Below are 26,465 nucleotides of genomic sequence, written 5' to 3'. Positions count from 1 at the left end.
CAGATCTGAGCCCCCAGAATCTCACCAAGACTCTCCTCTGGTCTCCTGGCTCCTAGCTTTCCCCGCTGCAGTCCATCCTCCCCCTGGCAGACGGGGGAGCCTGTGAACACCTACGCCGGATCACACTGTGACCAGTGACAGAAAGTCACCCACGACCCCGCTGCCCTAACAAACCTGTCACTTCAGTCCTTGTTCCTGGTGCGTGGCAGAGCCTGCACTTGAGCCAGGTCCGACTCCACATTGCGGTCCCCAGAGCAAGGGACAACAAAGGCTACTTTCCAGGTCACACTTTTATTTTGACAGAAGTGGTGGCCACACAGCCGCAGGGTTGTGAAATATTCTTCTGGATGGACAGCAGGCATAGAGCCTGCTAAGGGAGACTCCCGCCTTTCTCCTCAGACCTTGGGATCAAGAAAAAAAATCACACAACAGCCCCACCTGCGCTTCCCTTTTAGTAATACCCAATTATGGATCCTTGCAGCCAAAGAAACTGGCTGTAACTGACTTTACAGAAAACCTTCGTGCAGCCAAGAAACTCACGGCTCTGGAGAGGACCATTCTTTTACTTTCCATGCACTGCCTCCCCATGCCCCCCCGCCCCGTGTGAAGTTCTCCATCTGAAACCACAAGGATGGACAGTGATGGGACTGGCTGTAAGGAAAGGCTGACAGCTCACCGTGCTGGGAAGACTGCCCTTTCCGGGCACGAGGTTATTGGAATAAAACAGTAACCTGAGGCTGGTATGATGCCAACAACTTCCCTTCCACACCCCAGGTTCCAGGTGAGGTCTGTGAAGGACAGGATTTTGGTTTGCTGGACGAAGGACAGCAGAGGCTGCTGGCACCTGGGACCACCTCCCAGCAGCTTAGGGATGGAGGCCCCACTGGTGAGGCAGGGAACCTTATCTGATCTGCTGGGCCAACTCCCCGGGTTAACCATTCCTCTACACTGCAGCAAGCAGGATCATGTTTCACCCTGGGCGGGAAGCGCAGGGGCCCACTATGAGAACTAATGTGGGAATCCACGTGCTCTGCATATAAGCTAGGGAATGAGGTTTCTTGAATTTCCCCCAGGCCTCCTTCAGAGGCCAAATAGGTAAGAGGGTTCCTTCGCCTTCTGAGAGCCATCAGTGCACCCAGCGCTCCCGGGACCAAGCTAAGCTACTTTGCAGTGTGCCACGCCCTGGTCAGGGTGGGTGAGCATCCGTCACCGTCACTGAAGTGGGACCGTGAGGGTTCTGGCAGCCTGTGGTGACAGCACTGCCCCTTCCCGCAAGCCCTTCTGAAAAAGACGAGCACACCACCCCCAAGTATCCACTTGATCATTTATTTTTCCTCTGATTTCCACACACGAGGCTTTGCAACCACGAGGTCTAAGACAGCCATGCACTTGGACAGCAGAATGGCCCCAGGGAGGTCTTGTCTATACTGACGTGAGACGAGGAAAAGCTGTACTTCAGAGGAACGAACGACGTGCCCACAGTTGCATAGCTCACGGACAATACATCAGGGGCTGAAACCCAGGTCTCCTGACTCCTGGTACAGCGCTCTCCCTCTCAGAATGTCACTGCCTGGCACAGCTCACTTAAGCTTCCCTTATGGGACAAAATTCCACAGATTCCAGGTCTTTAGCTGAGGCTGGGCAGTTCTTAGGATGGAGTTGCATAAACAACCAAGCTTTAATAAGAGGGGATGGACCTAGGGAGGGTCCCTTCCCTCTGGAACGGAAATGGAGCTAACTTTTCTCTGAGCTTAGGATTTGTAAGGCACTGAAATTAACTACAGCTGGGGGTGGGGGAGAAAGAAAAAAAGGGATGAGTGGCTGGAGAAATCACGCTGATGGTCTGTTCTTTCAGCCGCCCCGTGATGGAACCTAACAACAGCAGGCTCCATTTTCCTGCAGGTATGGTCCACCCCACCCCCGATGCTGCAAAGCAGCGTGGACACACCCCACCATGATAACTATGCAGGTTCTTGGGGTGAGGCATGGAGAGTTAGAAAGCCAAGGACAAGCCCAGATCCTCTGGATCCGATTCGGAGCAGAAACCACTCACTACACCTGGGCAGGTGTCCCAGGCCTAAGCTGGGGACAGGATTCAACCCTGAAATGTCTTCCCCGGGGACATGGTCCTCTAGGAGCAGACTCGGTGATGGCTGCAAGGGCAGGGGGGTGGTGCATGCAAGCCTGAGCATGAAGGAGGGAGGGACAGGACATCATCACCAAGGATGGCAGAGAAAACTTTGGGATTGGACCTGGCTTTGGCACAGCATGTCTTGGGCCTGCCCGCCCATCTCTTGCTCTCCTGAGACCCCAGGGATGGAGAGGTCCCTCCCCCCCCGTCCCATGAGGAGCAATTCTGGCTGATGGAAGCAATGGCAGTGCGACTCCAGGACATGCTTTCGTCACGCCAGCCATGCCTGTGTCCAGGTGACCTAACATGGAGCCTTCAGGACTCAACCACCGAATGCAAAGCACTTCGGGCAGATGTGATGCTCAGTGGGAAGCACTAATAGCCACTGCAGCCTGTAGGCAGATATCGCTACCCCTGTCACCAGGGGAAGAGCCGGCCTCACAGGGGCTGAGTGGCTGAACTGGGAACTGGACTCAGGTTCATCTGACTACAAGTCCCATGTCCTTCTCTCTCCACTTGGGCAGCCCCTGGAAGCTGGGAGCAGTCGCTGAGGCTGTCTGTGTGGGACTTCTGGAGGGGTTTGTTTCGGAAAGTGTAGATCTGGGAGAACAGCCAAGCTTGAGTGAAGAGAAGATGCCTCCTGGCCCCGGGGACAGTGGTCACCCACACGTCAGTCTCTCTGTGGGCGGGCGCGGGCTCAGTGCCTGGCGGCCTTGCAGATCTTGTCATACACTTCGGGGAAGGCGTCCTGGCAATTGAGCTGCTCCCGCAGCTTGTGGTACAGGGAGCCGTCAAACATCTCCCAGAACTCCTCTCGGTTCATGTAGCAGTCGGCATACAGCATCTGGAAGCTGCAGAGCAGAGATGGGGGTGAGGACATGGGGAGGCAAAGTCAGTGGGGCAGGGAGGGGGAGGGGATGAGACAGAACCCCAACCGCCCTTATGTGCAGTGTGTTTTGCAGCGCAGGAGGCTTGTTCGGAGGATTTCTTGTGTTCAGTCCCCTAATGACCCGGTCGTGGAGAGTGGTGTGGGGATTCTCACCCCTACTGGGCAGGTGGGAAACCGAGGCTCAGGGTTGGGAGTTGGAAGTGGAGGCCAAGTCAGGAGCAGACTCAGACTGCTGGCTCCTCCCCTGTGCCTGGTGCAGCCCAAACCGCCTCCCCGATGGGGCCACGGACTGCTCTCCTTGTATCTTTTTCTGATGTTGATAAACCACGCAGATTGAATGGGGACAACTTGCTAAGTCTGACACATGTATACAACCTAGAGACCGTAACCTCGTCATTGAGATAATGACCAAAACAACCTCCCCAGGGTTTCTTACGCCCCGGGGTTGCTGCCCCCTTCCATCCCAGGCAGGTCTGTTTCCTGACACAGATTCAGGAATTTAATGCATGGAAACATCACTACTCCTTTTTCCTGGCTTCTGTCAGTCAGCAGTTATTCTGAGAGTCGCCCGTGTTGTGTAGCCCAGTAGCTCGTTCCAGGCCATCTTCTGAGCACTGCTCTGTCCCAGGCCTCCCCGTAGCTATCACGGTCATGGATCTCTCCTGCCTTAGCCTCGGTCTTCGGCCCTGAACTTATGGCACACCACCCCCTCATCTGCCCTGGGGCGGGCAGCTGTGGGGATGCAGGTGTGCTGGCTGGAGGAGGGGGATGCAGAGAGGAGAGGGGCGGAAGCCTGGCACTCCCACCTCCTTACCGTTCACAAGGTACTTCCCGAAGCAGAGGCTGCTCCAGTGACAGAGTCCCGAAGCAACCAGCTGGTCTGGCTCCAGAGATGGCCACTGTGGCCCTTCCCTGCACCCTTCTGCAGCAGTCCTCTGGGGCTGGAGGCTGAAGGGACTGTGCTACGCTCTGAGCCACTCACCCATGCACGCTTCGGACGAACTTCTCCAACTGCCTCATGCAGGACCTGGCTTCAAAGTGTTTCACGCGTGGCTCCCCATAAGCTCCAATGTCCACATAGAGCTCAGTCTCGTCTCCCTTGGGGTGCACCAGGCCTGGCTGGCTGGGTAGGACAAATGGGCACAGCCAGATGGGGTAGACCTGCGTGGACCAGGGAGGAGGGTGTTGGTGATTTTTCTCCAATAGGCGGTGGGCCCCCAGCTGGCCCACCCCACATCTATTCAAAGGAAGGCTTTGCAACTCTCTCCAGGGGCCCCTCCCCTGGCTGCTCCCAGCTTCGCCCTCACCCACAAGCCCCGGCAGAGAGCACCCAACTCCACCACACTAGAGGACACAATCTGAGCAGCTCACAGAAGTGCGCTTCGCTGGGCCCTAAAACTTCTCTCTCATCAGGGCCATGGGGGAAACTGAGGCCAGGGTCAGGCATGCCCACAGTCAGCCCCGCAGGTCAGGGGGAAGGCTGTGGGTCCCGAGATGGCTCACTCACGTGGATGTCGTTGTGGAAGGTGTGCAGCGCCTGCTCCAGGCACTTCATGGGCACCAGCATGTCCTGTACCACGTGGTGCTGCTCGTACAGCTTGCGCAGGGTCTCGCCCTGAGTCAGCTTCAGGAGGGAGATCTTGGGGGGCACCATCCAGCCGAAGAGGTAGCGGAAGATGGGGTTGTTACCGAAGGGGATGATGTCCTGAAAGGCAAAATTTGAAGATGGGGAGAAGGAACCAGTGAGGGCCGAGTGTCTCTGTGCTAGGTGCCAGGTCCTTGTTCAGAGCTTGACACGTATGACAGGGTCCACCCCTCCCATTTGGAGGGGCGTAGTGGTACCCAGGATTTACCCAGTTGGATTGGGGTTTGATTCTCAGCCCTGGGGTTTACCAGTTCTGACGACCTTGGGCTGCTTATTTAACCTCTCTGAACGCAAGTTTCCTTATCTGTAAAATGGACTTCTGAGAATAGTGACATACCCACCAAATGCAAGGCATTCAGCCCACTGCTTGGAGCAAAATAAGTAGCTGTGGCTGCTGCTTTGGTTGTTGCTCACCTTTCAAAGTCAAGCTTAATGGCTACCTTCATCCCTGGACAAGACCAGCCGTCTCCTCTCCATGTTCCTGCGGCCCTCACAGCACCAGCCCACCTGCCTACCCCAGCTGTCTCCCTAGAAACTCTCCTGAACAGGGACTGCTCCTCCTCACCCAGCACCACGGCCTTCCAGAGACACACTCTGCTCCCCACCCGCTGGCAATCCTGCCCACCAGCAAACAGCAAAGATCTGTGCCCAGTCTGCTAACTTCCTGAGGGGCACCAGTGTCTTCCTGGTATGCTCTTCTTACAGCTCCTGGGCCCTTGAAGCCAAGGACATTCTTTCGTTCATTAGACAATTACAAGGTGCCCATGATGACTGAGACATGGTTCCTGTCCTCATGTGTGCAACAGGCCCTGGGATACAGTATGGACAGGGCTGGGGCAATGAGATGCAGAGGCAGCTTGTAAAAGGGTCCACATCAGACTACAGATCCGGGAGGCTTCCCAAAGAGGCCGCCATGCTGAGCCTTGGGGGCTGAGCAACTTCTCCCCTCCATTTTCCTGGAGTCATACTCTGCCAGACCACTCCCACGAGGGAGGGACCTGCCTCCTCTCTGTTAGATGCCGGCGCCTACACCAATGCCTGGCACACAACAAGGGTGCGAGACACAGCAACACACTGCTTCCCTGGTTGTCTTGGAAAAAGCCGCACGTGCCCACAACAGAAATGCCAACAGTTCAAAACATTAAGCCTCCTTTCATGCCCCAGACCCCTCTTTGCTATCTCCAAAGGCAAGCATTGTTAGGGGTTGTTTGTGTACCTTCTAGAGACATGTGATGCACACGAGCAGGTGGGCTTTACAAAAACACAACTCCCAGGCAGAGGCATCCAACACCCTCCTGCTTATCACCGCATCCTGAGCACCGGCACCCGCCACGCTACCGCATTCTTTGTCGTGGAACTGCAGAGACCCACAGACCGTGGCTCCTGGGACAAAGCGGGCCCACCCTCTGGCTTTGTCAGTAAAGTTTTATTGGAACACATCCAAGCCTATTTATTCCCAGACTGTCTATGGCTCCTTTCAGGCTGTAAGGGCAGAGTTGCTCCTGGAGAGACCTCTGGTGGTATAGGGGTCCACGAAGTCTATACCACTGCCTGGTCCTTTACAGAGACTGTTTGCTGACCTCTGCTGCACTGGGTAGACGTAGCCTGATGTATTTAATCAGCTCGGTGCTGGTGGACGTCTACATTATTTCCTGACTAGTCCAGTGAATGTCCTTTGTGCATGTGTCCACATACACATGTTTGCCTGCAAGACAAATTCCTAGAAGTGGAAAATTCTGCTTCAGACAGTGTATGCAACTTTAATGGACACTATTTTAAGAGCCAGTGCCATAGTATACTCTCCCAGACGACGGAGGAGGCTGCCATTTCCCCGCGCCTCAGCCGGCGCGCGTTATCGAACTTGCGTATCTCTCATTCAGACAGGCAGAACATGAGACTCCTATAGTCTGGTTTCGGCCGCCCCAACTCCAGGTGAGACTGTATCACCTTTCTTATGTTTAAAAGCCGTCTATGTTGCCCCGCTCGCCACAGCCTCTTCCCTCCTTGGCCTCATGCTTTCCAGTTGCCCTTGGCTTCTTTCTGGGTCCAGCCGGCTACTGGTCTCCTCTGCTCTCCTGAGCTACAGGGTCCCACCACTGGCACAGGTCCACCGGGTCCAGCCTGACCCAGGATCCCAAACCCCAGACACGGGGCCTGTGACAATGGCCTTCTAAGAAACATGAACAACCCAGGACCTAGCTACCCTTCCTTACTTCCCTGTAGCAGTCAACCATTTACACCACTGAGAACAAGGCCTCATCAGAACGAGGCCATTGGAGTCCCTTTTCCATATAGTCCTTCCTACTCATGAGTCTCCAGGATGCAGTGCTGGTAGAACGTGAATGTTGGCCGGAAGGTAAATAAAAACAGCTGAGTTAGTTTCGTGCAGTGTTTCCACTGGTCTTTTAAGAATGAAATGCATATGCATGAAGACTTAAATGCTCTTACACTGTATTTAAAAGATGAACAGCAAAACTCATGCTAAGAATTTAAATGTTTAATTTTTCTTTACTTAACATAACATGAAATAGCAAATACTTATGATAAGAAAGAAACCATGAGAAAAAGGAAAAAACTTTGTAATTGAACACCTTAATGGCAACTTTTTCCTGCTTTCCCCACTGAGCCCTGAAAATTACGTAGCTGGCCCTGACTTCAAATATTGCTGATTGACCAGCTGGGTGAGAGGAAGGGGCGGGACCGGCCAGGCTCGGCCCAGGCGCGATAGGAATGCCGGTCATGCCCACATGGGTGTGCGCAGCCTCACCTCGCCCTGAAGCCCTGACACGAAGCCAGCTGCCCACTCCATGTCCTGTCTAGATGTCTGACGGGATCTCAGACTGACACGTCCCAGACCAAAGTTCCCATTTCCCTTCCCAGACCTTTTCCCCAGGGGGCCTGCAGCAGTCAACGGTACCTCCAGCCCCCGAGCAGCTCGGGCCCCTAACGGTGGACTTACACCCACAGCCAGTCTGTCTGGAAGGGTGGATGGTCCGGCCTTCCCAGAATCTCCCAATCTGACATCGTTTCCTCCCACACTGCCACCACCCGGGACAACAAACATCTTCTCTTCTCTTCCACTCCTCCACCCCCTCCCTCCCTCGCTCCTCTCCACTCAGCTGTCAAAGTTATTCGTTTAAAACAAAAATCAGGTCATACCACTTTTCCGTGCAAAGTCCTCCACCAGTTTCCTGTCATACCTGGAGTATGGCACGAAGCTCTTCCTTGACCTACGAGGGCACATTTGATGTAGGCTCTGGCTGCTGTGTGACCTCACCTTCCACCACGGTTCTAGCTCAGGGGCTTTTTGCTGTTTTCAAAAATGTAACCTGCTCTGACACTGGATAACTATATGCCTTCTACCATATAACAAACTTAACGCAAAATAAATCAACACCCTAAACATAAGAGCCAAAACCATAAGCTTTTAGAAGAAAACATAGGGATAAATTGTCATGACCTTGGACTTAGCAATGAATTCTTAGCTATGACACTAAAATCACAAAGAACAACAACAAAACCAGATAAACTGGACTTCATCACAACTAAAAACTTCGGTGCATCAAAAGATATTATCAAGAAAGTGAAAAGACAACCTATAGAATGAGAGAAAATATTTGTAAGTCATGTAGCTGGTAAGGGTACATGACTTAGTACCCTTAGTACAAGACTATAGTCTTCAGAATATATAAATTCTTACAACTCAACAGCAAAGACAATGCAATTAAAGGTGGGCAAAGGAGCTGAATAGACACTTCTCCAAAAGAATATGCAAACAACCAAGAATGTGAAACATTAGTCAATAGGAAAATGCAAATCAAAATCACAGTGAGATTCCGCTCCACACCCACTAGGACGGCTATAATCAAGCCCCGGAATCTAACAAGCGTCTGAACACTGCAGCTGGGACAGCGAAATGGCTCAGCCGCTGTGGGAAAAGCCTGGCAGCTCCTCAGTAACTCAGACACAAAGCTGCCATGTGACTCAGCAATTCCACTCACAGGCAGACCCCCAAAGGGGAAGCTGGTGCTCAAACAAATCCTTGTAGCCCTGGCTGTAGTTCAGTGATTGAATGTGGGCCTGCAAAGCAAAGAGTCTCCAGTTCGATTCCCAGTCAGGGCACATGCCTGGGTTGCAGGCCAGGTCCCCTGTCCAGGGTGAGCGAGAGGCAACCACACACTGATGTTTCTCTCCCTCTCATTCTTCCTCCCTTCCCCTCTCTCTAAAAATAAATAAGTAAAATCTTTAAAAAAAAACCCCAAACAAATCCTTGTATATGAATGTTCAAGGCAGCCCCACTCACAATGCCAATGGGTGGAAATAGTCCACATGTCCAACCACAGATGGACAGACAAACATGCTGCAGTCTCTCCACACCCAGGAGTGTTATCCAGCAACAGAAAGGAGTTAGTGCATTCACACGCTACGGCCGGGTGATCCCGGAAAACGTTGTGCTAAGCGAAAGGAGCCAGTCACGAAAGGCTGGAATATTGTCTGACTCCGTTTGTGAGTTCATCTAAAACAGGGAAATCCACAAATCCACAGAGACAGAACAGATTGATGGTGGCAGAGGCCAGGGAGAGGGAAAATGGGAAATGATTAATGGGTACAGGATTTCTTTTTGGGGTGATGAAATGCTCTGCAACTAGATAGAGGCGGTGGTTGCATGATAGTGTGAATGCACTGAATGCCACTAAGTTGCATGTGTTCTTTGCACGGGGCGCTCTCCCAGAGCTCTGCATGGCTTGTCCTCCCTGTGTTCAGGTCCCTGCTCATAAGTCATCTCTGGAGGGGCCTTCCCTGACACCCTCATTTGACATGTCACCGCTGCCCATCCCTCCACACACAACAGCAAATTCTTGCTCACCTGTCAAGTCCAAGCTTGCTGGCTACCTCCAACCCTAGAGAGAAGTATACTAGCCACTCCCCCTTCCCCTGGCCCTTTACAGGGCAAAGGCTGTCTGCTTGGCTTGGCTACAGCTCCTCAGTGACGGGACAGGCGAGCGTTTCCCAAGCACACGCCCAGTGCTCCATTTTTCGGTCGGGCGACAGCCTGCCATTTTAAGAGAAGATGGTTTGATCCCTCGGACAGAAGCGAACTTGTTGCTGTGTAAGAGGATGTTCCAGTTTCCTAGGACAAAGCCATGCTTTCCCCCTAACACAGAGTCTGTGGCCACAGCGTGAACTACCCTGGTTCCCTGCCCGGCAGGCCGACGGGGAAATCCGAGCCTCACCTGGAGCTCCCAAAAGATGCTGCGCGTGTGCCGGTGGTAGTAGTGTCTCAAGGGGATGTACTCCAGGCCCTCTCTGTTTGTCTTCAGGTAGTTCTCCACGTGCTTGAAGAACCACGGCTTGTAGTAATTGCCAATGCTATTCAGCTGAAATGACAGAAGGCATTGTGTCAGCCGGCGGACAAGCACCAAATGCCATCAGGGTGTAACGGCGATACCCAGCTTCGGTTCAGCACTCCTGGCCCTTTCAAAGCTCTTTCATGTCTATTGTCGCTTCCGAGACTCTTGAAAGCCTGGCAGGGTTAAGCACCACGGGTATTTTCTAGCAGAGCGAGAGCTCAGCGAGGTTAAGGGGTGTGCCTAGGGCCTGACCACTCGTCTCTGACAGTCTAGAGAGCTGAGGGACCCTGACCTAGTCTGCTGCTCCGTCTCATTGAGAAAACCGAAGTGCAAATGTTTACCGGCATCTGCCACAATGCAGTGTTCCATGGAGGTAAATTCCCCCCCTCCCCCGGCCACTAGGCTGTTGGCACAATCACTGAGCGTGGGTCCTCTCCTCCTTGCCAGGTCCCACGGCCGACAGCACTCATGACCCACGGCCCTTTCCCTGCCACTCGAGACTGGTCCCACGGTCCTGAGCGTGGCGCTCACCCCTGCAGCCACTGCCAGGGGAGGAAGCTCCCAGAGTGAACCACACGCTCCTCCCGTGTTAGCCCCTGTGGCCCCTAAGGCCAACGTTTTCTGTTTAGCGGATGTTTTCTTCAGCTCTAGGATGACTTAGCTTCTCTGGACCCCGGCTTCCTCACCCGTGAGATGAATTATGGGCAGGGGCTTTTTGGAGAGAGGTGGGGCAGCAGCCCTGAAGAAGCTCGGGCTCCAGCGTTGGGTGGTCAGAGCCAGACCCTGGCCCAGTCACCCACTAGCTCTGTGACCTTGGGCAAGTCACCCTCTCAGCTTGTTTCTTCCCATGTAAAATGGTATTAAAAATACATGCTCTGTGGAAGTTTAACTGGGGCCTATGGAAATCAAACAACATGTACACATACGCAGATGCTCAGGTCCCACGCAGACCAGCTTCCCTGGGGGGCAGGAGAGGCACAGAGTTCTATGGGCAGGTGAGATCTCACCCAGCTGGGTGGGCTCGGCAAAGGGTTAGGGAGCAGAGAGTGGAGGCCACTTAGGAGAGGGAGGGGGTGGCTAGGGGACCATTGGGAGGGAAAGGCTGGAGCAGAGGCAAGAAATGAGCAGCTCAGAGCAGTTGGTGGAGAACAATCGCAGTGCGTGCTGAGCACCATGATCTAGGCACCTCACTGGCACCTAATGAGGTGAACTCACCTAATGAGTTCGTCCCTTTTCCCTGCCATGACCTTGCACGGGGCAGGGGGCTGTCCCTGTTTCATGGGTCAGACTGAGAATCATCAAGGTTGCAGAGACTGTTCGAGGCCACAAGGCTGGTGAGAAGCAGGGCAAGGATGCACCCCACGTGGTGCCACAAGGCCGGGGTTGGAGGGCAGGGAATCCTGTAGGGTGGGCTCGGAAATGAGGACGTTGTCATAACAAACAAAAAAGCTATTCACTTCTCTCCTGATTCTAAAAGCCATGCTCTATGACAACTTTAAACACTGTAGAAGTACATAAAGTGGAGAGAGACGCCTCTGCAGCCTCGCCCTCAGCCCACAGCCTACTAAAACTAATGTGTCTCCATTAGGGTTTATTTTCTGTGTGCACATACTCACAGATTTATAAAAACAGCACAATCCGGTGCATACTCTCACTTATAACACACTAGGTGGGCCCTGGGTCTGAGCCTAATTTTCTGTGCAGGCAAACTGGAGACATTACTACCTTCTGCAGTGGTTGGAAGACTAAAAGGTAATGTGGAAAGTGCCGTGACAGGTGCCTGCCCACAGCAGCGGCACAGTATCCAGTTCCTGGTCCCTGTTGGCCTCCTACACCTCCCCCACCTCATCCCCTCGCCAACCCCTTTCACTCTGGAGCCAGCCAACCCTTTGGGTGGTTGCTTATCTGGACATCACCCTCTTGTGCAGGCCACTCTGCAGGGAGGAAGCTTGGGGCCACGGTGTACCAGGAAACTGGGGTTACAGAGCCTGTTTGTCCAAGTCAGTTTCTGAGAGGACAGTGCGGGGCGGGACAAAAGACACTATGCGCCGGCCTCTGCCTGCGGAGGTATAGAAGACCGAGCCCAACCGGTGCACAGCAACCTGATCTAACCCCTGGTGAGGCCTGGCCACACACCTGCCAGTGGCACCAGCTGCAGAATGATATCAAGACTTGGGGGCACCTGGAGACAGCTGCTCCTGGTGCTTGTGGACTGACTTGTTAGGAACCCTTTGTGCCAGAGAAGTTCAGGGTGTTATCAAGAACCCAGACTGTTCCCTTCTCCCAGGGCACAGAGCTGGGGCTGCCAGGTGCCGCCTGAGTTCCGGTTCCAGCCCTGGCACTTAGGTAGCAAGCCTCCTCCTACCTCTGGGCCTCTTTCAAAGTGGAGGTGGGCTGCCTTCTCCCAGGGCAGCAGTGAGACGCCACAGCCCAGGGCCTGCAGGGGGCCAGTCACAGTGCCTGGCACACAGGGACAAATTCCTGAGCAGCTTCCTTGAAGGAAATGTCCACACATCTAAGGGCATCTCTCGCTCTCCTCCCCCAGACCTGTTTCCGGTGGGCGTCAGGGTCTTGCTTATCAGGACCCTGTGATGACACCCCTCTGCCAGCGACACCAGACAAGCTTCTGGGGAAGGTCTTGGTCTTCTTGGGAAAAAAGGGTCAGGGCGTTCCAACATTTTAAAAGCTGCACAAACCCCTCTGTCCAATTATAAGCGCAGGGGGCATCTAACACATCAAACAGGTGACAGAGGAGTTGGTTCAGTGGGGACGGCAGTTCCCCTTGGCCCCTTTCTCTTATCGCCACTGGCAGCCTTGACAGGGATGCTTCAGACACGCTGGAGAAGCTCTGAATGAGACATCCTTGCCAGATGGCTGGGTGACACGGGCCACCTGGGTTTCGCCCAGATCAGGCGGAGCCAGGGCCGAGGGAGTGCCGGGCACTTGGGCTCAGTGTCGGGTGTTCCCACCCCTGGTCCCGGGTCCCCATCCCGCAGTGCTCACCAGAGTCCCTAAAGGAATGGTGCTCAGTCAGCCTCTGCGGATGGTGCTACATTCTAGAAGCTGACACAGAGGAGAAGAGATGGCGGAGCTGGAGTCAGAGACCCAGACTGGCGCCTGTCCTGCGCTAGCCCAGTACGCTCAGGGGGCTCCTTCCCCTGGGCCTCAGTTCCCTGTTTGGAGAGGGGGTTGTGTCAGATGACCTGCGAGTCCCCGCTAACTGTAAACTGTTTTAAGTATGTAGGTATCGATGTAAGTATTTAAGCACCGTAATTAAAAGTGCCTATCCTTCGATCTGTTGTACTAATTCTACTCTAAGACAGTGTTTAAATTACAAACAAAAGACAGTCACTGCTACATTAATTTAAATAGTGAAAAACTGGAATTGACCTAAGTTTGCAGCTTTGGGGCCGGGGTTTAGCAAACAACAGGGCACTCACTAAAGGCAACGTGCTGTAGGCATGAAGTATGACATTTCTGAAGACAGTGTGAACACCCGGGGAAATGCTTATCACACTGGACAGGAAAAACAAATTTGAACAGGCGATCACAGCCAAAGACAAACAACCCGAAAAACCGTGCAATGAGATGTTCAACCTCACGAGTGACCTGAGGACTACAAAACAGAGTGAGATACTATTTTTAACCCTATCAGATTGGCAAAATGAAAGAGCGAAACTACCCAGTGCTGGCAACAATGTGGGGAAAGACAGACTCACACTTCGCTGCTAGAAGCGGACCGCGCACGGCCTTCCCGCAGAGCTGCCTGGTCGCAGCCATCTGCACGGAACGTGCTCAGGCCCTGGGGTCAGGAAGCCCACCCTGTGGCCTCGATCCTACAGAAATGCTCGCACAAGAGGCAAAGGATACATGCATGAGGATCTTCACTGTAACTGTATCTTTAAGAGCAAAACATTCAAAGCAATATAAACACTCATCAGTAAGCAGTGAGGCCAATTACTTCCATCCAACGATGAGACTCTATGGAATGAAATGAGGGTGAACACACACACACACACACACACACACACAGAGAGAAAGAGGCCTTAAAGATCCCATACATCCAAACTATTACAAGTGTTCATATGCCTGGGGGTAAAGAAGCACATTTTAATTTTTTCTTTGTCTTTTCAACATTGTTATACTACTACTTTTGTAGTTTAAAAACTTAAAAAAAGATCTATGCACCATAAAGGGGAAGAAATAACTATATGAAACACCTTGGCAACAGCTGGCTTTGGGTCATGTTTATGGGTAGAGTCTTTTCCTTCTTACTACTTGTTTACACTTTCTAAGTTTCTCATAATAAAACTCATGAAAGTTGCTTTTAAAAATTATATAGTAAATTGAAGAAGTGTCCATCTGGACTGTGTGGCATCAAATCAGTCCCTCAAATTTTGGCTTTGTCGTCTTGCACCACTTTGTACCATCTCTTGGATCTCGGTTTCCTCATCTCTAAAATGGAGCTGCTGTGAGGATCAGAGATCAGGCCTGTCCAGAGACACGCACACACCTAGCAGGTGGTGGAGCAGAAGGAATGGGAGAATTTGTCATGGCCTAAAACAGCTCTGACTGTAGATCCTGTTGCCCAAACCCTGGGTGAGCTGACTCAGGCTGCAGCCTTGAAGAAGGTGGGTGTCCGGGTCAGGTGGGGCAACAGGCTCCACCCCAGCCCACCCAGGCCTCCCCTCCCCCCCAGGCCTCAGTCTGCAGCAGCTGCTGCCCCAGCCTACCTTGCTGGGCTCCACCTGGTCCGTCATGACCCCTGTCATGATGACGGCCTCCTCCAGGGAGTACAGCAGCCCTTCCACAAAGTGGTTCTCCTGCTGCTGGGACTCGTGCTTGAACTTCTCACAGATCGCCTCTAGGCCCCGCACGGGCTCAAACCGCAGCTTCACGTACTTCTTGGCGGGGACGATGCGAATCTCAGCAGCCACCAGGAAGCCCAGGGTCCCACACGACCAGGGCACGGCGTAGAACAGGTCTGAGTTCTCCGACTGTGAGGCAGATCAACATATGCTGATAACTCGCGCCCTGGGCCCCGCACTGCCCACACGCTGCCAACAGGGCACAAAGAGCCCGATCGAGGCCTGAGCTAAACCCCTATTCCATCCCATCTCGTGTAAACCCCGCAAGGCACTTCACAAACTGCTTCCTGGCCTCATCCTTCCTTTTGCAGCTTCTGCGTGACATGGGATCTTACATGTGTGCTCCGGAGATGGCTTCTTCCCCCTCCACCCTGGCACAGCCCCCTATCACAGGCTGTTCAGGAAGAGGCCATGACCGGCGCTGCCCAAAGACCCAAAATGGAGGGCTAAGGGCCAGCCCACGTCAGGCTAAACAACGAGCTGAATCTTTACTGAGGGTGACAGTCCCCAGGAGACATTAAAGCACCTCCCTTCTGGGCCATTACCCACATTTACAAAGCCTTTCCCTGTCCATTAGCTGTGGAATTGTCACTGGGGAAGACCCGAATCGGGGGATCCCCTCCCACCTTGAGCTGCTTCCTTGGTTCTTGTCTTGTTTACAAGAGACAAATTCATGTGAGAGACAAAAATGTACAGTGGAAATGAGATGGCAAGGTTGTTTACGAAATGCCTATTTTATAAACAAAGCTGCAAGCAGGCACCGGGCTAGTCTGAAAGCCCTACGTACAGAGGAAATACAGTTGTTAGTAAGTTTGTTCTATACACTTGAGCCCGGGCTACAAGTGGGCACGCAGCTAACCTGAGTGTGCCGACTTGTGTGGTACAGGGGTTACACACCTTAGTGAGCTTCTAGGTTCCTCCTCCTACGCCCCCTTTTAAAGCTTGCGGGGTAAGGTACAGCTACAAAGACTTTCTTTCTTGGCTAGTAAAGGCTCTTTGTCTTAGTGAAATTGCTACAGAGGCTCCCGTTCCCAGCACAGAGTCTCAAGGACTCCCCTCCTCCTGGGCTATCCCTGCTTGTGATGTTCGGACGCCTGGTAACCTTATCCTACCAGGCTCAGGACTGCTGAGTGGTGGGTGAGGCATGTCTCCCTCCTCCTCCCTGCCTTAGTTTACTACCTATCCTACCTGCCAGAACCCGCCCCACAGCCTACGGAGAGCATTGACACTTCTGGTCGGACAGGGGAGGAAAGCCAAGTGCCTGGAGGTGCACAGCCCACCCAAATTTCCCCGCTGGGAGTGCCACGATGCCGGGGCTCAGGCAAGATCACCTGACTTCCCGATCCAGCCTTCTGCCTGCACAGCCTCATCTGCTTCTAACATCATGATTTTCTTATTTCGGGAACTGTCTTAGAGACAGACAACTGACTTTTCCTCTGGCCATTCTAACTCTGATTCTCTGATTCCAATAAAGCACCTTTTGAAAAAGTCCAGCCTTGTCCAGGCTTTATCTGGAGGACAGCGGTGTGGTCTCAGCTGCCTGCAGTGTTGCGGGGCAGGAGCTGGAGCAGGGGAGCCCTGCGGGGGGCTGGCGGGAGCCTCTGGAACAGCCCAGGTGGGCAATGGATTCCCACCAGGGCCCCTGTTGATCCCATAGCCAGATCACAGCAGGAGCAACCAGGCGTCTGCCACGGGCCCAGCTCTGAGCTAGGAGCTGCCCATATGGCACCTACTTGCTTTTCCTGACAACACATCTGTCACATGGGACACAGGGCTGTAGAGAAGGTAATTCATGAATGTTTGTCTCCTTTCTTTGTTGGCAATAAATAGCTTAAAAGGCAGGCCCTGCCTGTTTAGGGAAATGGGTGAAACCGATGTGAAAGGGGTCACTCTTGTCCAAGACCTGAGCTCCCACGCTGGGGGTTCTGCCCGGGACTCTTCTGTGAGGCCAGTGACTCCAGTGGCTCTCAAATACCTGCTCTAAAGGCTCACACTGTCGCTCCCTTCTCAGGGACCCTGCAGACACGCTTGGGGAGACTGAGTTTCTCTGAGGTTTCAAAGTGCCTTAAATGTCTGTATCTTTGGGCAATAGAATTGGTTTTTTATTTCTCCAAAACAGCCTCTTACCACTTTTGGTTGCCCCGCACACCATCTGGTGTAGAGCTTTGACACTGAGGCCTGACCCCCCTACACAGGTAGTGAGTGTAATGGGTAGCTAAGGACAGGGATCTGGGAGCCCGGTAACCTGGAGTTGAATGCCAGCTGTGTGGCATTTATGGGCTCCGTGACCTTGGGTAAGCTTATGAACCTCTCTATGTTTTCGTTTCCCATCTGTAAATTGTGGCTAATAGTACTGACCTCATAAAGTTGTTGAAGGATTAAAAGCCTTAATATATATAAAGCATTTAAACAGTGACTGAGCACATAAAGGGGCCTTATAAATCTTTATTGTTATTATGAATTGAGACCCAGACTGAACAGGTGTGTTTGCAGTGAAGCAACCCCAAGGTGCCTCTTTCCCAGTGCCAGGGTCCTTGATGCCCAAGGCAGGCAGGTGGGGACATCCTGACTCTCCGAACTCACCGGTGTGCATCGCACAAAGCTGCCATCGGCCAGGACCAGCTCGTAGGCAGTGCAGATGTGCTGGAACAGGCCATACTTGTGGGACGATGACTCGATGCCTGTGCCCATGATCAAGCCCCCTGCAAAGATGCACGTTAGTGAGGAGGAGCTGCATGTATATGTGTATATGTGTGTGTGTGTGTGTGTGTGTGTGTGTGTGGTGGGGGGAGGGGCAGGGAGGGGAATGAGGTAAAGGGCACTTCACTGCAGCTGGGGAGCTCACAGCACGAGGGTGGTGTGACAGGGCGGGCAGAAATGGGCTGCCTACTTTGGGGACAGTTCCCATTTCTGTGGATCTGGGGAGCAGGAAGGGCTCCGACGAGAACGTGAGGACTTGCTCGGAGGAAGGGGATGGATAACAGACCCCGTCCAGGGCTCTCCCACCCTCATCTCTGGCCAGACCCAACCTTCAAAGCTGTGTGCATTCATTCTCAGAGGGACCCTAATGACAAGGGGAGCTGTGTGGGTGCCGGAAGGTGTGTCCCATGAGAAGAGTTAAGGAACTGAAGGTGCTTCCCTTGAAGAAGAGGAGGCTGTGGGGCCCCTGAGTCCTCCAGAGGCAGAGAGAGACTTCACTTATTGTACAGTCTCTCCCAGGGCAGGGCTGGAGCCAAGGGTGTGCCACAGGGAAGCAGGTTCGAGCCCGAGAGTAAAGGGTGCTGTCTGGTCATTCGAGCTGTTCAGAAACCCAATGGCCTGCAGGGGGTCCCTGTCTTTGGAACTGGGGGGACTTCTGTCACAGATGGAGTAGAGGCAACTCCTGTGCTGGAGGGAAGGTGGGCTAAGGTCCTAAGACTGAGTCCTCACCCACTGTGAGGTCATCGAGCTCGGGAAGCACAGGCAGGGTCCAGCCAATGGAGGTCAGCAGGGCAGTCACCTGACCCATGGTCACCAAGGGCTCCACACGGACAATCTGTTGACACAAGCAGAGAAACCCTGAGTCACAAGGAGGCTGCCAGGCCTAACACAGGCGCCTGCATGCAGGTGTCCTTCAGACCTTCCCATCCAATCACGGTGGAGGTTCCCACCAGCCCTTAGTCTCTTTCCTAACATTATAGTATCTATCCTTCCAGTGAGTGGGGTTTCTGAACCTGGGTTTGCGATGGTTCAATCTTGTCCTTGCTAATATCTTTACAATTAATACTTAGTTTATTTTTCTTTCGGGTTATAGAATAAGGAACCCTGTATTTGGAAGAAAGAGCATATATGAAGAAAAGAAAAGTCATCTGTAACAATGTCAATACTGGAGTATATTTACTCAGTCTTTTTCCAAGCACGCCTATGTTGCTCTTTTGTATGTTTTCCTACAATGCACACACACACACACACACACACACCTTTCTTGCCTTGCTTTTAAAATCCAACATGACACTATAACTACTGTCCTCAGAAAATGTGATTTTTAATGGACACATGAATATGCTATCATGTAGACTTCTGTTTCCAACCAAGATGGAAACCCTATTTCCTGAAAACAAAAACCAGACAAATTACATAAAACAAGAGTTTTCAACGGAGTGGAGAGCAGTCAAGGAAGTTAATGACCGTTGAGAGACAAGAAACCACACGAAGGGAACTCTGGGAATGCCCCAGCCAACTGATGGGAGTGAGGCAGTGCTGGGAGGGGGACAAAGGGGGGCCCAGTGGCCTCCGAGCTGAGAGCCCCAGAAGACTGAGGTGAAGAGAATGTTCAGGACAAGTACTGGAGGGCAAACTGTTCGGAGAGAAAACTGAAGAGCTGCAAAGGGTGCCCACTAAGTATTCAACCGAGTACAGATCAGTGCTTGCTCAAGAGGCAACTACCTGAGGCTGGGGCCGGGGAAAGCAGAAAGGATAACAGGTAACAGTGCAGGGAACAGTGTCTGTCCCTGCCAGCCAGCCTGGAAGCCTCACGCTTCACAGGGCACTGGGTAGAGTGCTCAGCCTGGTCGTGCCTCACACGGGAATAGCTATCTCTAGATTTAAATGTTGTTCTGGCCCCACCTGAAAAATCAAAACCCAACAGTATCAAACTGTTTTCAAGTAACTTAGCTATGTCCCAGAAAAAGCTCAAGAAGATTTATAGGAATACAGAAACATCCAGCACCCAACTCACAATGTGAAGTAAAACTCACAACACCTAAAATCCAATCAAAGTTTATTAGGCATGCAAAGGGGTAAATTCAACCCACAATGAGGAGAAAACTCAGTTAATCTGTTTATTAAAATTAGCATACAAGGGCATGGAAATAATTATTGCTGCATTCCTTATGCTCAAAAGTTAAATAGAGACACGAAAAAGATAGTAAAAAGACCCCTATCATGCGTCTAGAAATAAAACCACAACGTCTGACAGCAAATTAGACATTGCAGAAGAAAAGAGTAGTGAACCTAATACATGGAAGAGAAACTATCCAAAATGAAAAACACACAAGGAAAAAAAAATCAACTGTGTCTCAGAGTGAGCTGATCAGGGGAGTAACTGTAAGTGGCCTCCATGTACATGTGAAGCCATCCTCAAAGGGAGAGGGTAGTGGACAGAAAAAATATGCGAAGAAATAAAGATCCCCAAATTTCCAAATTTGATGAAAATTATAATAAAACCCAACCAAGAGGATTATGAAGAAAACTAGACGAGGGCGCATCATAATTCAGCTGCTCAAAACGAGTGACACTGAGAAAGTCTTACAAACAGGCCGAGGGGATACAAACGGGACAGAGCAACAAGATAAAGATGAGAGATTTTGGTGGAAACCACACAGGGAAGGCGAGAGTGAAGCGTCTGTAAAGTCAACATGGAATTCCATTCCCAGTGACAATATCTTCCAAAAATGAAGGCAAATGCAGCCCTGGACGCTGTGGCTCAGTTGGTTGGAGCATCGTTCTGTAACCAGAAGGTCACAGGTTCGATTCTGGTAAGGGCGCATGCTTGGGTTGCGGGTTCTGTCCCCAGTGGGGGCACGTGGGTGAGGGAACCAATTGATGTTTTTCTCTCTCTCCCTCCCTCCCTTCCTCTCTCTTTAAAATCAAACATATCCTTGGATGAGGATAAAAAGAAAAAAATAAAGGCAGCTACACTTCCATTAGGATGGCTACTACAACAAAAAAAAACAAAACAGGAAATGACAAGCGTTAGTGAGGATGTGGAGAAACTGAAACCCTTGCATACTGTTGGTGGGAATGTAAAACAGTGCAGCTACTGTGGAAAACAATATGGCAGTGCCTCAAAAATGAAACACAGCGTTACCGTATGACCCAACAATTCCACTTCTGGGTACACGCCCCATTAAAGCGGGGTCTTGAAAAGACATATGCACACCATGCCCACAGCACCACCATTCATAATGGCTACAACGTGGGAGCCACCAAGTGCCCAACAGCAAATGAACGGATAAGGAAGAGATGGCATATGTGTACAACGGAATGTTACTCAGCTTTAAAAAGGACTGGAATCCTGACCTGTGCCATGACAGGGATGACCCTTGAGGACATTATGCTGAGTGAAATAAGCTGGTCACAAAAAGGCGAATCTGTGCAGTCCCACTTGTGCTCAGAGTAGTCAACATCACAGAGACGGGAAGCAGAACAGTGACTGCTGGGGGGGCGGGCAGAACGGGAGTTACCGCTTTCGGCTCGTTCCGCACGATGAAAAGACTGATGGGGTTGGATGGGGGGTGACGGCTACATAAACTTAGGACTGTACGCAGATTTAATACCACTGAACCATACATGTAAAAATAGTTAAGGCTGTAAATTTTATGTTATGTGTATTTTACCACAATAAAACCTGGGGCAGAAATGAAGGTAAGATAACTGTTTCCGGATACACAACTGCTAAAAGATTCATCGCCAGCAAGATAACCAGCAAAGGATGTTAACAAAGACCCTTTGGGCAGAAGGAAAGTAAAAACAGATGGAAATGCGAATCTACACAATGCAATGAAGAAATGGCAGCTGTATGGGCAAGTATATAAGATTTTTTCTTATTTAAATTTACTTAAAGGATAGGTATTAAAAATAATGTAGTGTGCGCTTAACGACATACATAAAAGTATGTCAACAACAGCACAGGAGTTGGGAGAGAAATGGAAGTATGTATGTACTATAAGGTTCTTATAGCATACACAAAATAGGGTACCATTTGAAGGTAGAGTGTGATAAGTAAAATGTATACTAGAAACCCTAAAACTACTGCTAAAATAACAACTGCTACTATAACGGGGAGTTATAGTTAATAACCCAACAAAAAAGCTGAAATAGAATCATTAAAATTATTTGATAACCCAACTGAAACTAACACAAAATAACACTGAATGTCACCTGTAACTGAAAAAAATGTTCAAAACAAGTTAGTTGAAAACAGCAACAGCAACAATAACAAAAAGAATATTCAACAAACACTCTTTTGTCTTAAAAAAAAATTAACCAGTAATCCAAAGGAAGCTAGGGTAAATAAAAAATAAGAAAAGAAAAAGGGAACAAAGAACAAGTGGGGGAAAAATCGAAAACAAAGAACGAGGTGACAGAGTTAAGCCAAACTTTGCTGACAAGCCCATTGCATGGAAGCGGCGTGTCCCACATCGGTGACAGGGCAGAGACCGTCAGGTTGGACAAAAGAGCGAGACCTAACTCAACGCCGCCTACAAGGAGCACATCTTGAACATACATATTGAAAACACAGATTAAAAAGATGGAAAAGATACACCATATTATCACAACTCAAACAAAAAAGCTGGAATGACTTTATTAATATCAGGCAAAGTAGAGTTCAGAGCAAAGAATATAACTAGGAACAGGTCATTTTGTAATTATAAAGGCTCAGTGAATTAATGAAAAGGACATAAAAGTCCTAAACATTTATATAATAAGAGCTTCAAAACACATGAAGCCAAAGACTGATGAAACTGCAAGAGATAGAAATAAATCCACAATCGTAGGCAGAGATTTCAATAGCCCTGTTTCAATAATGCGTAGAGCACGCCAAGAGCAAAATGTTAAAAATAGAGACTTGAACAACACTATGGACCACCTAGACCTAATTGCCATGTATAGTACACACCACCCCAAAACAGCGAAACACACATTATAAGAAATGTGCATGAAGTATACCATTGTCTAACCACTATGCTGTACACCTGAACTAACACAAGATATACTGAATGTAAAATAAATAAATGAATAAATAACTTAAAAGAAACAAAAGAAATATTGTGCATGAAACATTTACCAAGAGAGACCACATTCTGGGCCACCAAGTAAATCTCAATAAACTGAACAATATTCTGTGCGATGGGGCTACGACTAACCTCCTTCAAAGCCTCGAGGCCTTGGAGGACAGCAACAGCGAGCAGACCCTCCGGCGCTGACCAGAGTTCTCAGTCCTGTCTCCTCTGGGACACCCTGGGCCCAAATCATCTCCCTGCCAGTCATTGCGCCAGGGGCAGTGCATGCCCACTGCCAGAGCCAGGGAGTCACACCGCTCTTACCTGCTTCTTGGTGTCCACCTCCAGGATGTCCATCAGGTTGATCATGATGTTTTTGTGTGTCTTCTTGTATTTCCCAACCCGGAGCGAGACGGTGAGCCAGCCCGGGCGCCCTGTGCACATGAAGGTCTTGCTGCCTTGCTCCTTCCATTCTCGTACCTGCAACCAGGGACAGAAGCTGAGCTAACCCCTCCTGGATCCCCAGGGCAGCTCACAGCCCTGCTTCCAGGAGAGGGAGCTGGGAAGCATACCTCTGCTTGTCAGCAAACATTAAAAAACAATCTGATAATCTCTGCCCTTTAATTTCTGAATCCTTATCTTGTTCCAGACACTGGAAGGCCCACTGGCCAGTGAGGCTGAGAGAAAAGCTGGGGTGTTGCCACACCACAAGGCAGAATGAAGAAAGAGCTAAGATACAGGATCAAAGTGCTTTGAGAACACTAACTCTAACTGGGAAGGCCAGGGAAGGTTTTGTAACAGTAATAGGAGCAACCAAGAAAACTGAGGCAGAGTAACTTGCCCAAGGTTATATAACCAATGAAGGGCAGAGCCTAATAAACAATCAACCTAATAAACAATCAACACTTTTAGAGAAGAAACAGGGGAGGGCCACTAAACCAATGGAAGGAAGAACTTTTGCAAAACCTCTGCCATAAGTGACCAGAACACAAAACACAGAGAACAAATGGCCCAGGAGATGACAAGCCATCAAGAACATGGGAGGTGGCTACCTGTTGCTGTAACCTGTGGCCATCCATTTCTCTTTGTCTGCTTCTCATGCTCCCATTCTCCTTTGGTCCAGGTGATGCTGCTTCTCCCTCTGCCCCAGGAGGTGGGCATATGACTGAGGTCTGAGTCCACCCTCTTGGCCGTAGTGACTGGTTCATGGATGGGACCCACCATCCAAGTCAAGCCAATAAGACTGGCTCCAGGAGAGGCACTCCTGCTGTACTGGGGCTGCTAAGCTGGTTGGATGAAAGACAGGAACTGCCGGAGCCTCCACAGGGAGACAGCCTCCCTGAGAATGAAGTCAACCCAGAGGAAAGCAGAGCCAAGAGATGGCAGATGGATAGAAAGGTGGAGATGGGGGATCCTAGATCCAGTCATGCCTGAGCCAGTGTGACTCTCAGACTTTTTGGGGACCTGGGTCAATGAAGTCCCTTTTTTTGGCTCAACAGTCTAAGCTGAGTTTCTATCACTTGCAACCAAGAGTCTGGGAAGATGGTGCATTGAAGCTGATTGAACAAACAGCTCAGCGGGGATAAGAACTTTCCTGCAATTGGAGCCAGGGCGCCACGGGAAGGAGAGGTGTCTGAGCAGGGGGCAGTTATGGAGGAAGGGGTCCTGTGAATAGCAGGGAAGGCACGGAGGAAGGGATTCCATGACCACATAGGCCTTGCCCCTGCCCAGCTTTGCAGTCCCAGGACGTAATCCAAGCTCATAGGTGGGAACTGGATGGGGTGCTACAACCAACCTGGAGGGTGGGCCATGAGATAGGAAGTGAATGTGGAAGCCATAAAGGCTGAAACATTGGTTGGATTGGAGCCAATCAAGATTTGGGGCAGGGAGTCAATGCTGTGGAGAGTGACCCCTGTGACTATGTATAGGCTAAAGGGGGGGGGCAGGGGGCAGGACAGGGGCAACTAGTCCGGTGGCTACTACAACATGCCAGATGTGAGACAACAGAACCAGATCTACAGGATGGAATGGAATGGGAAAGAAAAAACATCAGAGTTCAGCCTCCGAAATCAGCTGACCTACGATTTGAACCTCAATTTTTCCCATCTGTAGAACAGGTATAAGACCTGCCAGGGTTGCTCTGAGGACTAGAAATAACAAACATCAGCGGTATTGTACGTGGCCCATGGCAGGGCCAGGGCAGTAGGCCAGGTCCCAAGACTGCTGTCTTCCTGTCCGCAGTGAACACTTTGGTTTAGTTTAAATAAATAAGAGCTCTGGGCTGTTATGGGCCAGGTCCCATGGGCCACAGGTGAGTTGGATAATAGTCCCTGCCCTCTAGGAGCACGCACTCTGATTGGAGAGACAAACAGGTACACAGAGAATCTGATCACAAGGAAAGAGTGATGAAAGAGGGTGCAGCTGTGGAGCGGGTGGGTAGGCAGGGCTCTGGAGCCATGACTGTGACCGGCAAAACCCAGAGCAGCCCAAGTAAAGTACTTGCAGACCCCGTGTTCTCCCACCCAGCCCACGGTTTCTTCTCTCTTGTGGGAATGAATGCTCTCAGCATCCATCTTCACACTCTTGCAAAACCCAGCCTGGTGCACAAAGAATATGGAGGCTGCTACACCTGTGGTGAGAGCGGTAGCAGGAAACAGAAGCCCTTTGCAACCTGACTCAAGTAAGAGAGGAACTTAAGGAGGGACAGAAGGAGCCAAGAACCTGCTCAGGCCCAATGCCCATGTCAGCCCTGGACACAAGAAGGAGGCTCGGCTCTGAGCAGCAGCAGGACAAGGCTCTGTGGGTGCTGACACGTGAGGATGTGCAGAGGTACGGGGAGGTGGCCCACTTCCTGTCTTGTTCAGGAGTGAGCACCTGGCCCAGAGGCTGTCATTTTAGTCCTTTATTCTAAGTGTTTCAAAAGCTCCTCGCTGCTCAGAGTGAACTCTAAATTTCAGGGCCCTCCATAACCTAGCTCCAAACTGACTTTTCAACCTCATCCCTAACTCAGCCTTCCGCTCACACTGGACCCTCCACCCCCATACGTCTCTCCCCAGTCATTTCCCCTACTTCCCAGTCTTCAGCCAGCTCCACCTCCCGGAAGCCCTAGCACCTCTGAAATCGCTCAGGCCTGGAGATAGCTTCCCGTTCATTGCCCACCAACCCCCCTATCTTATGATTCTTTATATTCCTCCTGGTATCCGCACGTACTCTGCACATAGTGGGAACTCCATAAACAACGGAACAATTTTTTTGTTCTCTCCAAGCCTTTGCTCACCCCACTCCCTCACAGGGAAGCTCTCACAATTAGATTTCTGAGTTCAAATCCCTCTCGCACGTCACCTACTCCGTGCAGTCTGGGCTCTCCCAGCACCCCACAACAGTCCGCACCCCGCTGTGCAAGCTAACTACCTAATCCCGTGGGCCCGAGGCTCCGGTGACCGCCGGGAGAGCTCACCTGCTTCTGAATGTCCCGCACGCGCTGCTCATGTAGGCGCGGCGCGCTGCTGAGCTTGAACACCACCCAGGCGCGCACGTAGTAGTAGATGTCGAAGATGAGCGAGAGCGGCAACAGGAAGAGACACACGAACACCCACCGCTGGTGAATGAGCACGAACTCCAGCCCCTTCACGCGGATCCAGAGCAGGAAGAGCAGCGCGCACACGGCCAACGACACAGCCGGCTCCATGGTGGGGCCGGCGGCGCGCTACGCGGGGGAGGGGGCTGCCGGCTTGCGTCGCCTGTCGCCGCCACTCGTTCAGCACCCGCCTGCGCCCGCCTGCTTCAGTTGCCGGCTCCTGGTGAGCCGGGGGTCGCCT

The 26,465-nt window shown here is 51.4% G+C and overlaps 1 protein-coding gene across 1 annotated transcript; it reads right to left on the bottom strand.

Moving 5' to 3' along the window:
* Nucleotides 1-1,310: 1,310 nt before the first annotated feature.
* DHCR24 (24-dehydrocholesterol reductase) lies at nt 1,311-26,465 on the bottom strand. Its single transcript, XM_037043178.1, has 9 exons — nt 26,105-26,465; nt 22,972-23,127; nt 18,314-18,419; nt 17,468-17,586; nt 14,750-15,013; nt 9,900-10,043; nt 4,528-4,725; nt 4,003-4,181; nt 1,311-2,982 (listed from the first exon to the last, which is right to left on the bottom strand). The coding sequence occupies exons 1-9, from the start codon at nt 26,333-26,335 to the stop codon at nt 2,829-2,831; spliced, it is 1,551 nt and encodes a 516-aa protein (XP_036899073.1). The 5' UTR covers nt 26,336-26,465; the 3' UTR covers nt 1,311-2,828.

This window comes from Sturnira hondurensis, unplaced genomic scaffold (genome assembly GCF_014824575.4).
Source record: "Sturnira hondurensis isolate 20B ecotype Veracruz unplaced genomic scaffold, ASM1482457v3 Scaffold0004068, whole genome shotgun sequence".
Lineage (NCBI taxonomy): Eukaryota > Metazoa > Chordata > Mammalia > Chiroptera > Phyllostomidae > Sturnira > Sturnira hondurensis.
This window is presented reverse-complemented; position numbering and strand designations above follow the sequence as displayed.